This window comes from Myxocyprinus asiaticus, chromosome 4, assembly GCF_019703515.2.
Source record: "Myxocyprinus asiaticus isolate MX2 ecotype Aquarium Trade chromosome 4, UBuf_Myxa_2, whole genome shotgun sequence".
Taxonomy (NCBI): Eukaryota; Metazoa; Chordata; class Actinopteri; order Cypriniformes; family Catostomidae; genus Myxocyprinus; species Myxocyprinus asiaticus.
The window spans coordinates 54,777,185-54,789,348 of NC_059347.1; the positions used below are offsets into that span (position 1 = coordinate 54,777,185).

A 12,164-nucleotide genomic window follows, 5' to 3' on the forward strand; every position below is an offset into this window, starting at 1 on the left:
CACAGCCAAACAACGCACCATTATTACAGACAACAGCGTCTCTTCAAAGAAACACTGTGCAATTTTTCATTCTCATGACTACTCAACCTCCACATTTTGATGATTTGCTTTATATTATCTAATTTAAGGGTCTTCTTACACAACTAAATGGAATAAACAAAACAGCTGAACACAGAAAGCCTTCAGGAAGATCTGTCTAAAAGCTATTATGGCTTGGACAAAAAGCCAATATTTATCAATGCACAATTTCTGGTGCTTCATAATATAAAAAATGAATTTCAGGCTACACAGTTATAGCTGAAAACAAATCACAAAAACTCGCAGCTGCGAAAACAAAACTATCCAGTATCTATTCTTTACCAATTTCATCTCTATTGAACAGACATTTTCAAGAGGTATGAATGGTGGTTAAGGATTTAATTTGGGTGTTTTTGTCTTTCTGAAACACAAATTAGGTTCTTTTAAAGTCAGGTGTACATGCAAACACACACTGGAGTGCAAATTGTACAGAATGAATGAGGACTCAACAAACTCCTTCCTTCCGTATGTAAACAATCACTTACTGTAATCTATTTGTCCCACTTAAACCACCAAAAGCACATTGGTTAGACTGGTGATCCTGTTTGCATTGATGCAAAATCTATCCCTCTCTTTGCATGTATTTTTAGGTCAAACGCAATTGCAAATCTCGTCTCATTGTGAATGATGTGAGAATGAGTGGAATACAGAAGTTGCTACCAGACTTCAAAGTCTAAAACGGAGTTCAAGGAATAGCAAGTGTAGGGTCTCAGGTGAGGATACTGCATTTTTTATGAGATTGAATTTTTCAGATGTACAGGCCTCTATTCAGGGAGATGTGGAGGAGCTCTTTACCCTCTCTGTTTTTGTTAGATGTGCACCTTTTAACACTCATGACCATATGAAGACATCCCTCACAAACAGGCTTAAAAAAAGGAAGCTTTTATTGAATGCTGCATTGGTTTGTTGCTGAGGTTGAGGTCATGTTGTCTAGACTGCTCAAGAAAGACTGACTCATACTTGTGACAACAAATTAAATGTTCATCTGATCAACTGACAGTATCAGTTTTTTAATACAACTATTTTTTTCCATTTTTCAAAAAGGCTCAGTTCTAAACTTTCAGCAACTGATTTGACAACTTGCAACACTTTTTAATATTTCTTTTTATAGGGTTAACAATGGTAGTTCAGGGTTAACCCTATAATAGCTGTGTCCACTTCGTCCCTCAGGTTGGTCTGCCAGTTAAGAGGTTAAGCTTTAGGTTTTTGTATAAATTGTACTTTTAAGTGGTAGAATACTAGAAAAGATAACCGATTACTGAAGTTCGATGCGCAACACTTGCACTTCCCTGGACAAGTACAAGTGAAAGATTACTTACACTTTCAAAACTCTTTATCAAACATACTATCAGTCCAGACAGGGTAACTGAGGTGTTATACATGAGTAATCAAAATGATATACAATTCTTAATTAGGAATAAAATACTTACCTGTACCAGTTCCTGTAGGGTCTCCTCCTTGAATCTGAAATCAGGGAAAAACAATTCTAACATGACCAAAATAAAATATATTTCAACAAGAGAATATCAACAAGAATCTGTGTGCTGTTAAAGAGCTAATGTAATCAATTATGCACACATCAACTGATTATAAATAACAATTTATATATACACACACACACACACACACACACACACACACACACACACACACACACACACACACACACACACACATATATATATATATACTGCTGTTCAAAAGTTTGGGGTCACTTGACTGAAATGTTTCTCGTGATCTTAAAAACCTTTTGATCTGAAGGCGTATGCTTAAATGTTTGAAATTAGTTTTGTAGACAAAAATATAATTGTGCCACCATATTAATTTAATTACAAAACTAAAATTTAATGATGGGAACTCCTTCAATACTGTTTAAAAAGCATCCCAGGGTGATACCTCAAGAAGTTGGTTGAGAAAATGTCAAGAGTACATGTCTGCAAATTCTAGGCAAAGGGTGACTACTTTGAAGATGCTAAAATATAACACAGTTTTGATTTATTTTGGATTTTGTTTAGTCACAACATAATTCCCATAGTTCTGTTTATGCTATTCCATAGTTTTGATGACTTTACTATTATCCTTAAATGTGAAAAATAATAATAATAATAATAATGAGTAAGTGACCCTAAACTTTTGACCGGTAGTGTATATACATATACCGATCAGCCACAACATTAAAACCACCTGCCTAATATTGTGTAGGTCCCCCTCGTGCCACCAAAACAGCACCAACCTGCATCTCAGAATAGCATTCTGAGAAACTATTCTTCTCGCCACAATTGTACAGAGCGGTTATCTGAGTTACTGTAGACTTTGTCAGTTCAAACCAGTCTGGCCATTCTCTGTTGCAGTCTCTTCAACAACAAGGCATTTCTGTCCACAGAACTGCCACTCACTGGATGTTTTTTGTTTTTGGCACCATTTGGAGTAAATTCTAGAGACTGTTGCGCGTGAAAATCCCAGGAGATCAGCAGTTACAGAAATACTCAAACCAGCCCGTCTGGCACTAACAATCATGCCATGGTTCAAATCATTGAGATCACATTTTTTCCCCCATTCAGATGGTTGATTTGAACATTAACTGAAGCTCCTGACCCATATCTGCATGATTTTATGCACTGCACTGCTCCCACACGATTGGCTGTTTAGAATATCGCGTGGATGTTTGTTGGTGCCAGATGGGCTGGTTTGAGCATTTCTGTAACTGCTGATTTCCTGGGATTTTCACACAAAACAGTCTCTAGAATTTACTCAGAATGGTGCCAAAAACAAAAAACATCCAGTGAGCGGCAGTTCTGTGGACGGAAACGCCTTGTTAATGAGAGAGGTCAACAGAGAATGGCCAGACTGGTTCAAACTGACAAAGTTTACGGTAACTCAGATATCCGCACTGTACAATTGTGGTGAGAAGAATATCATATCAGAATGTTATTCTGAGATGCACACCGATCAGCCTCAACATTAAAACCAACTGCCTAATATTGTGTAGGTCCCCATTGTGCCGCAAAAATAGTGCCAACCCGCATCTCAGAACAGCATTGATATATAAACTAGCAAAATAACAAATGAAGGTACACACAAACACTTGAATATATACTGTAGGAAATGGTTACAGGTTTAATTTAGGGAAAATATATTTACCATGAAATTTCGAATTGAGCGGTGGAATACTGTGCCGTCATAATACCCTTTCTTGCATAGTTTAATGAAGTTTTCACTAGCCTTGGGGACCTGAAAAAGAGTAAAACAAATCTCATTTTTAAATGTCAGGAAATGTGATTTACAAATACAATTTCTCCTTATAATGTCACCTGTGCAGCAGTCTGTTAAACAGAGAGAAATTGGGGGTGAACTGAAGCATGAACAATGTACATTTACAAATAAATATTTGTTTTTGTTCTTTCCACATTTCCTAAGAGACAGTGCAATCATACGCAAGTTAAGTATCATAGGACAACCAACAAGACACTTTTGCAACTCATTAGTGGTTTTTGCTAAGGCAAGCACCATTATTACTATTTAGGGTTAGGGGTTTGTTGAAGTCATTTAGCTTAAGTATTAAACTTCAGCACATAACTCGTCCTGCACGTTTGTGCTACGGACATGATACCTCAAATCCTGCGGCTTTAGCTATTATCTTTATAAGCAATCAGACATATGATTTTGACATGGCAGGTGAAAAAAAGGGCACACAAATCTCAGACTCCAAAAGAACACCTACAAACACCCTAGCAACCTTCCAGAACACTATAGCAACCACCGACAACACCCTAGCATTGGGGTGGCAAGTTCTGCACCTCTCATAATTTGATCAGAAAATGTAAAAACTAATTCAAAGTAACAAATTGACTCGTCAATGCACTTGCAGATGTCTCGGAACTCTTGTGAAATCCTAGCACAGAATATACACAATTTATGCCAGTTAAGTTTACAATCTAAGTCTAATATCCACATTACTGAATCTGCAGCTTCAAAAGGAACATTTTATTAATATAACAGGAACTGTTTAAACATAACTTCAGAGGACATGACTTAATCATTTTACTCAAGCCTGTGCGTGCTATGAAAAGGAACTTCTGTGTGCTACAGAGGTCAATAAACGATCATGTTAATTTGGATGTTTGCGATACAGCAAGCAGCTTCGAATGTACTTTCAACATGTTAAAGTCTGCTTTCATTATTAGGGAAGTGAATCATTTGCTTATGTAAGACAAAAACAAAGCACAGAAAGTTAAGAGTCGCTTCCTCTCTCGTGCTGTGTGTGTTTATTTGCTCATTTCTATGGCGATCAGACGTCCCTCTCTTCAAATAAAACCTTCAAGAATCAATAAACTGATTTTGTGCCCAGGATGACATTTAGCACCATATTGTGAGATGCAGAAATAAATTCCACACTAAAGTTTTATAAGTCACCCTGAAAAGAGGGCAAGCATGTCAAGATTTAAAATACATTTACATTTCAATGTCACAAACTCTCAGCACCAATCAAAAGAGCACACACACACACACACACGTACATACGTACAACTAAAGTTGTCAAGCTAGATCTCAATCAGTTTGTACATCTAGATCTGACAGTGTTGCATAACTGTCGACAATGTCATTTTAATCCAAGTGATATTTAAAGGAAAAAAACAGAAGTAATATTCTGTTGACAGTAAAAATGGAGTAAAAAAAGTAAATTAGTTTACAGGAGAATCTTCCGAAACCTGTGAAGAACATGTCGGGGATATAATTCATCGCAAAACCAAAAGAAAGACAGGAGGAATTATGAATTTCTTAAAGAAAATCATGCCTATTATAAGGACTATTAAGATTATTTGCATGGTGACAGTTTCAGGACATTAAGAACTCCCCCACAAATTCCCCTTTCTGCAATGCAAAGAAAATAATTATATATTACATAAATTGTGAAAGTATTTTAACATCATGGTCATGTATAGTATTCTACATGGTCATAATACTTGTTAATACTTTAATATGTGCTGATTTTAATCACTGTATTTCAGCCATTTTTAATGTGATAATGTAATACAATTTTTTTTAAATTAAAATAATAATTTTAAAAAAAAGGTCCTAAAACCAGGTTTCACCAAACAAAATATATTTTTCCTATATTTAGGATTCCTCCGGTAGGAGGAAACTTATTGTTATTGGTGGTTTTATTATTATTATTATTCTCCTTGCGCCCCAATATCTCAAAAAGTCACCAGTCAAAAAATTTCTAATTTGGCACATTGATACTACAGGCCACGGGGAACCCCCACACCAAGAATGGCCCACATTCGCCCTTAGGGGGCGCTACAGGCCACGCCCATTTTCAAAGTGATGGCATTTCCACCCCATTTGTCCAATTCTTCTGAAACTTGGTGTCCATGCCTCATTTCTCATGGGGAACAAAAAAGCCTCAAGGACCCATAAGGTCCGCCATGATGGATTTTCCTGTACAGTGAAAATTTGGGAAAACCTACAAAAATCTTCTTCTCTTGAACCGTAGATCCAATTGACTTGAAATGTGGTACTCAACTGACAATGTAAATGTCCACATTGCCTCAATATATATGTCAATAAATCAAATGTCATTTTGACTGATGGTTTTTCAAACCTAACATGCTTCAAGATGACATCACTCTGAAGTACCGTGCAAAATTTCACCTTGATATGTCAAAAGATGACTGAATTACAGCTGTTTGAACTTGGGCCAAATCTGACAATGCTAGCCACTGGTTCTTTTTTTATACGGAAACTGAAAGCAGAAATACTCAGCAATGTGAACAGCTAACTTGGCTAAGATGTTGTGCTGGTAAGTGAAGGGTCAGAGGTTCAAATCCAGCCATAGCCATAATTTGTTGTTTAGGATTCAGACAGAAAGACATGTTTTTTAGGATTCCTCCATCGGGAGGGTTTAACCCCAACCCTCTACTGATCAATTTTTAAATGATTTGCCATTTTGAGGAGGAATCTGACATATTCTTAACATATTTTATAAGATTCACCCTTACAGTAAAAATTAATTACTAATTTGTAAACAGTTAGTCACAAATAGAATCATTACAAATCTGAAATAACCACACGAGGAAGAGAGGGACGAGAGAAAAAAAAAAGAGGAGGGTAGTTGTCTTATCAATGTGACCTCTCTGTCCTGATTTGACAAGCACACAGCCAATGAAAAGAATCATAAATAGCAGCTAGTTACTAGGACAATGAAGAGTATGAAGGGCTGTTTCTATGTCCAACAGGCAGTGTTTACCTTGGTGACACTGACACACAGACACACACACAATGGGATGTGTTTGCCATTATAATGGGAGAGGATAATGTGCTTTTGCGATACAAAAATATAAAAGACAGAAAGAAAGATGAAGGGAAGAAAGGGAAAATCCTTTGTTAGACAGATAATGCACAACTTAAATTTCATCTCTTAATTGTATCATTTTCATAATGAACTAAATAAAGCATCTCAGTCTGGTCTGCAGATGAAAAATGGAAAACGTCAATATAAAATGTAGAGGACATCGAAGACATTACAGCAAAGACAAAAACATCCACTAAAGTATTTACCACTACAGATTATCAGCACATACCGGTGTGCCAGCAACAAGATTAATAAAGCTTGAGAACAGAGTGGCATTGTTGTATGCTTTCCTTTAAGTCTAATGGAAATGGAATAAGCACATTTTGAACAAGTCTACATAAATGTAATAGTTCAAAACAATCCACTTAGATTTTTGTTTTGGAGGAAAAAACAGCATACTTTTCCACATTTCTGAGGAATGAATAACTATGTTATATTTATTTAGGGGACCTAAGGACAAGCAAGACTCCAGCTCAATGTGCAATGTTCACAAAAGTGTGAAAAAGGAATATACAGTACTACTAGTGCTAAAACACAATACTTTAAGTAATTTAAGTGTACTTATATATTTAATTTATGTCAGTAAAGACATTTTATTTGCCTGTATTGTGTTGAAACACTAAATGTGAAGTGTTTCACATGTGGCTTCAACTCAGGAGTGTGAGTCTGTCAGAATGCTCTCACGTAAATAAAATCTACCCAACATCTACCCAGTCGAGGACAGAGAATTTAAGTTTTACTGCCAGCAGAAGGCCATAAGGAACATAATATTTCTGGGGAAGTGTTTTATGGTAGAGATGATTTTACAAGCTCAGTAGGATACAGTAAATGTCACAGAAAAAAAATGAGAAGAGAGAAAAAACACCAAAACAGGACACAAAAATATAAAAAAGAAAAATGGAAAACTGCATGCATAGCAAATAAAATCTATAAAAACTAATGAAAAGTTTTTTTTATTTTTATTATCGACACTGAGAACCTTTGTCATTAATAGCATTTCATGGTAGTTAAAACCCTATTTCTAGGGGGCCTGGGTAGCTCAGTGGTAAAGACGCTGGCTACCACCCCTGGAGTTCACTAGTTCGCTAGTACGAATCCCAGGGTGTGCTGAGTGACTCCAGCCAGGTCTCCTAAGCAACCAAATTGGCCCGGTTGCTAGGGAGGGTAGAGTCACATGGGGTAACCTCCTCGTGATCGCTATAATGTGGTTCGTTCTCGGTGGGACACGTGGTGAGTTGAGAATGGTTGCCGTGGTGGATGGCGCGAAGCCTCCACATGCGCTATGTCTCCGTGGCAACGCGCTCAACAAGCCACGTGATAAGATGCGTGGGTTGACGTCTCAGACTCGGAGGCAGCTGGGATTCATCCACCGCCACCTGGACTGAGGCGAATCACTACGTGACCACGAGGACTTATAAAGCATATTGGGAATTGGGAAAAAAATTCCAAATTGGAAAAAAAAAAAAAACTGTTTCTATGGCAAAAACAATACTTTTTTTTATAATGCAGAAAAATGGAATACAACAGAGGCCACTGAGCGAGCTGCAGCGGGGGAAAAAACAGTACACCACAAGTTGTTCAAAGCTTGAGAGTGCATTATATTGGATTGCAATATACATGCTTTTTCAATAAAATCCTAAAAAAAAATTATCTGATTTATTGCTTAACTGAAATAATCAACAGATTAATCGATTAACAATAGTGGTTCGTTCCAGCCCTAAAAATAATTACAGCATAAAAGATAGCAAAATGTTCTTTAAAGTAGTTTTAGATTTTACAACTCATGATAGGTCAACTTCTCAAGTATTTCATGTCACCTACACACATACAGCATGAAAAAAGACAATATATAAATAAGAAATGTAGCAACAGAAAAAATAGAGTCAATCTATGTAGGTCAGCATTTGCAGTGTGTGAAGAGAGATTTCCAGAGACTGCCTGTTAGACCACTAGAGTTGAAACACACACACACACACACACACACACACACACACACACACACACACACACACACACACACACACACACACACACACAGCAAAATCATTAAACATGCACACCTCTACCACACCACTGCTCTGTACATAAATATCTGGGGCAGTCTGTGTTTTCATTAAAGTGACTGAAGCTAATCTAAACTGGAATGTAAATATGGTTATACATATTTTACAAATAGTTTAGCCCTCCCAAAACTGTATCTAGTCTTTCTAATTCCCTTCCCTTGTTGTTCATATGTAATTAGTCAGCACTGACCTCGCTCTAATTAAGTGTGTGACAGCAAACAACGTGTCAAACAGAGTTGTGTATCCAGACAGAGCGAGAGAGATATCACATTTACATGATGAGCAAGCATGAAGACAAGCGAAACGATATTTAATGAACAGGGACTGAAAAAAAAAAAAAAAAAAAGAGAGATTAAAATAAACCTCAATGACTTGTGCAGGTTTTGATGATCTTATATGTGTGTGTTTCTGTGAGACAGAGTCATCTGCAAGTAGACTGTTTAAATCAAGCTCAGTATCTCCTGACCGCAATATGGCCATCAACGCACATGACCACAGTGTGTGTACATAAAATGTTTTTTAATGTTTTGGCAATGCAAACCCCTGTTTATTATGCCAATATAGCTTTGAATATTAGAACGAGTGAGCAGAACAGAAAGAGAGAGAGGGCAGGTGTGTGTATCACCTATCAGAGAGGTGTGTGTTTTCCACCTGTGCAATCTCACCTGTGCGTTAGTGAGTGGGTGTGATCGCAAGTGTGTTGGTGGGTATAAGTGCCGTTTTGGTGAAAGAATCTATCCCCCCTGCACCCCAAAGCGATTCCATTGGCTGAAAGAAATGTTAATGTGTCCTCTCTGTGGTGCCTAATTAGAAATCGTACAAAATCGCTTTATAATGTCAACTTAACTTTATAAATATCACAATTAATGTCTTTTAAATTAGATGGTACATATCACATTATTGAAGCAAAGCTATACATGGTCAAATTAAACAATTCTTTCTCCTGTTTTTCCAGTGCTAGCCGATTAGCCTGCTAGCCTATACCACTGGTACAAAAGGATATCCTGTAAATGTTGTCATGATAATCAAGAACGAGATATCACAATAACTGCACTTTTGAACAGGCATTACAAGTGACTACCACTTGGGGTCCAAGGGGGGATAGAATCTTGCACCGTTTCACCTCGGAGTTAGGTTTGTAATTTTTTGAGCATTTAATATTGTTACCTTATCACAGTGTAACTCCAGATTCAGGTCTCCTTTGTTTGTATGCAGACGAACGTATCCTTTCTTCTTAATATACTGGTAGCGAACCGCATCATCAGCAATAGCATCTGAAAGCACAAAGGAAAACATTTTCATTTTGTTACATTCAAGAATAAACGTGGCACGGAAATTATTGACAACATTTTTATCTTAACAGCCCTACACAAGACAGAAAATGAACAGTTATGTAGGACTGCTTTGACAGCTGCCAGCTGGTTTCCTGGGGTATAAGGAAGCCATGTTTACTCTAAAATGAGTGAGTTTAAAATACAAACCCACATTAATAGCTGCCAGATGCAAAAATACTTGGTACTAACCCACAGTTCCAAGTATTGCAATGATACAATAATATGAAATGCATGCAACTTCTTCCCAGCATAAACAAATAGGGAAATGGTGTCATTTGCTGTGTTTGCCACCAGTCATGCCCTGACACACCTATTGTGTTTAATGTAAAAGCAAAATGTGTTGAGTTTTCCTCAGGGAGGATAGTTAGACAGAGGATGAGTTTGTGATGCAAATGCTGGCTGAAATTTGAAAGTCCTCGTGGTGGCGTAGTGATTCGCCTCAATCCGGGTGGCGGAGGACGAATCCCAGTTGCCTCCGCGTCTGAGACCGTCAATCTGCGCATCTTATCACGTGGCATGTTGAGCGCGTTACCGCGGAGACATAGCGCGTGTGGAGGCTCACGCTATTCTCCGCGGCATCCACACACAACTCACCACGCGCCCCACCGAGATTGAGAACCACATTATAGTGACCAAAAGGAGTTTACCCCATGTGACTCTACCCTTCTTAGCAACTGGGCCAATTTGGTTGCTTGGGAGACCTGGCTGGAGTCACTCAGCACGCCCTGGATTCTAACTCGCGACTCCAGGGGTGGTAGTCAGTGTATTTACTCGCTGAGTTACTCAGGCCCCCCACAATGGTGAATTTTAAAAATGTTTTCTTAGGGTTTATTTGCCATAATAATGACAGTAAATAGTGACTCTGGTCTGCTCAAAAAAGGACAAAGAAATACCATAAAACCCCAGTAAATGTAATCAATATGACTCGTGAACTAGCTTCCAAGTCTTCTGAAGCGATATGGTCACTTTGTGGAATGAACAAAAATTGAGGTTGTTATTCACTCTCAAATCAAATAAAAATAAGGCGCTTAAATCAGATATGGTGGCTACTCGATAACATCAAACCTCATTGGTTCTCATCGTGTCTCTTGCCCAAACATCACGACATCATATGGCACATTTGGTCATGACACCGGAGTCACTATTCACTGTCATTATGGCAAATAAACCCTGTGATACTAAAAACTCACCTTGTGTGTTCCACAATGAAAAAGTCATAGGGAAATGGAGTGAAATTTGAGTGAGTAAATAATGAGATCATTTTCATTTTGGGTGGGGGTCTCTTCCTTTAAGCTGATAGTCAAAAATCTGGCTATGCATGTCCAGCCACTGAGTGACTATTACCTGCTTCATGGATTGTGGCTGGAGCCATAGCTGTGGATGTGAAGGAGGCAGACACTCTTCCAGTGGAATAGTGAGCCTGAAGAGAAAGAAAGACATTGAGATGTTTCCACATTGTTTACACTGCTATTTAACTTTAAATTCACTGTTTACAACTAAAAGATGTTTTACTAAAGATCAGAACATTGCATAAGAGCTGAAAAGATAAAAAGAATGATCAAAACCAAAAGTCAGTAAAGCAGAAAACAGGCAGGCATCCTCTTTCCAGCAAGACAAAATAATCCCTAAAACCTCCATCCAACAGAACTAAAACTTCACATGCATGACATCACTCAGACACCTCCAAAAGTCTCTTTATCACTTTGTCTGTGAAGATAGAGATCCAGGTGGCGATGCAATTTATTGATTCCTGTGGGGAAATTCAGGTGTAGTTACATGTGTCAGACACCTTTCGGAAGCTAGAATGGTTTCTCAGGAGTGGTCTAAAATTGAATATTAGTGACAGTTCTCAGAGGTAAAGTCTTTAGATTATTACACTAATTCGGATCAAATGCGCATGTGCATTCTCGAGTTGACTGACATGCGATGTCTGTATCTAAAGGGTGATTTGCTCTTTTACTAGGCGGGACTTCCTTTCTACATCCGTTGACTGTTGGCTGCCATTGGGCATTCCAATTTCTCCCATTAATTTTAATAGAAGTGACAAGTCTCTGCAAAGTATTCTCTGGTTTTACGTGCCATGTACTAACTGCAGCCAAACGTGTAATACAGCATGTAATTTCGGTCTGCAAAAGTTTTGCCATAGTCATATAAATTTCATGAGATCAGGCTGACAGTCAGACAGAGAGAGAGAGAGAGAGAGAGAGAAACTTAAAAGCGGATTAAATAACTGTTGGTTTGCATTTGAATTTGGAGTTGGATTTTGAATTAATGCGCATTCCGTTGGCCCATCTGAACACTCCGTCAATGTCTAATTTTTTTTCCTTTCCTATT

At 37.9% G+C, this 12,164-nt stretch overlaps 1 protein-coding gene across 1 annotated transcript in view; it reads right to left on the bottom strand.

The window, feature by feature from the left end:
- Window positions 1–12,164, bottom strand: part of LOC127439678 (RING-type E3 ubiquitin-protein ligase PPIL2-like) — a 54,899-nt gene that overhangs the window by 14,503 nt on the left and 28,232 nt on the right. Inside the window, exons 11-14 of the mRNA XM_051695926.1 lie at window positions 11,175–11,250; window positions 9,664–9,770; window positions 3,220–3,309; window positions 1,509–1,542 (exon numbers count right to left, since the gene is read on the bottom strand). Coding sequence (XP_051551886.1) covers window positions 1,509–1,542; window positions 3,220–3,309; window positions 9,664–9,770; window positions 11,175–11,250 — 307 coding nt within the window. The remainder of the gene's footprint in view (window positions 1–1,508; window positions 1,543–3,219; window positions 3,310–9,663; window positions 9,771–11,174; window positions 11,251–12,164) is intronic.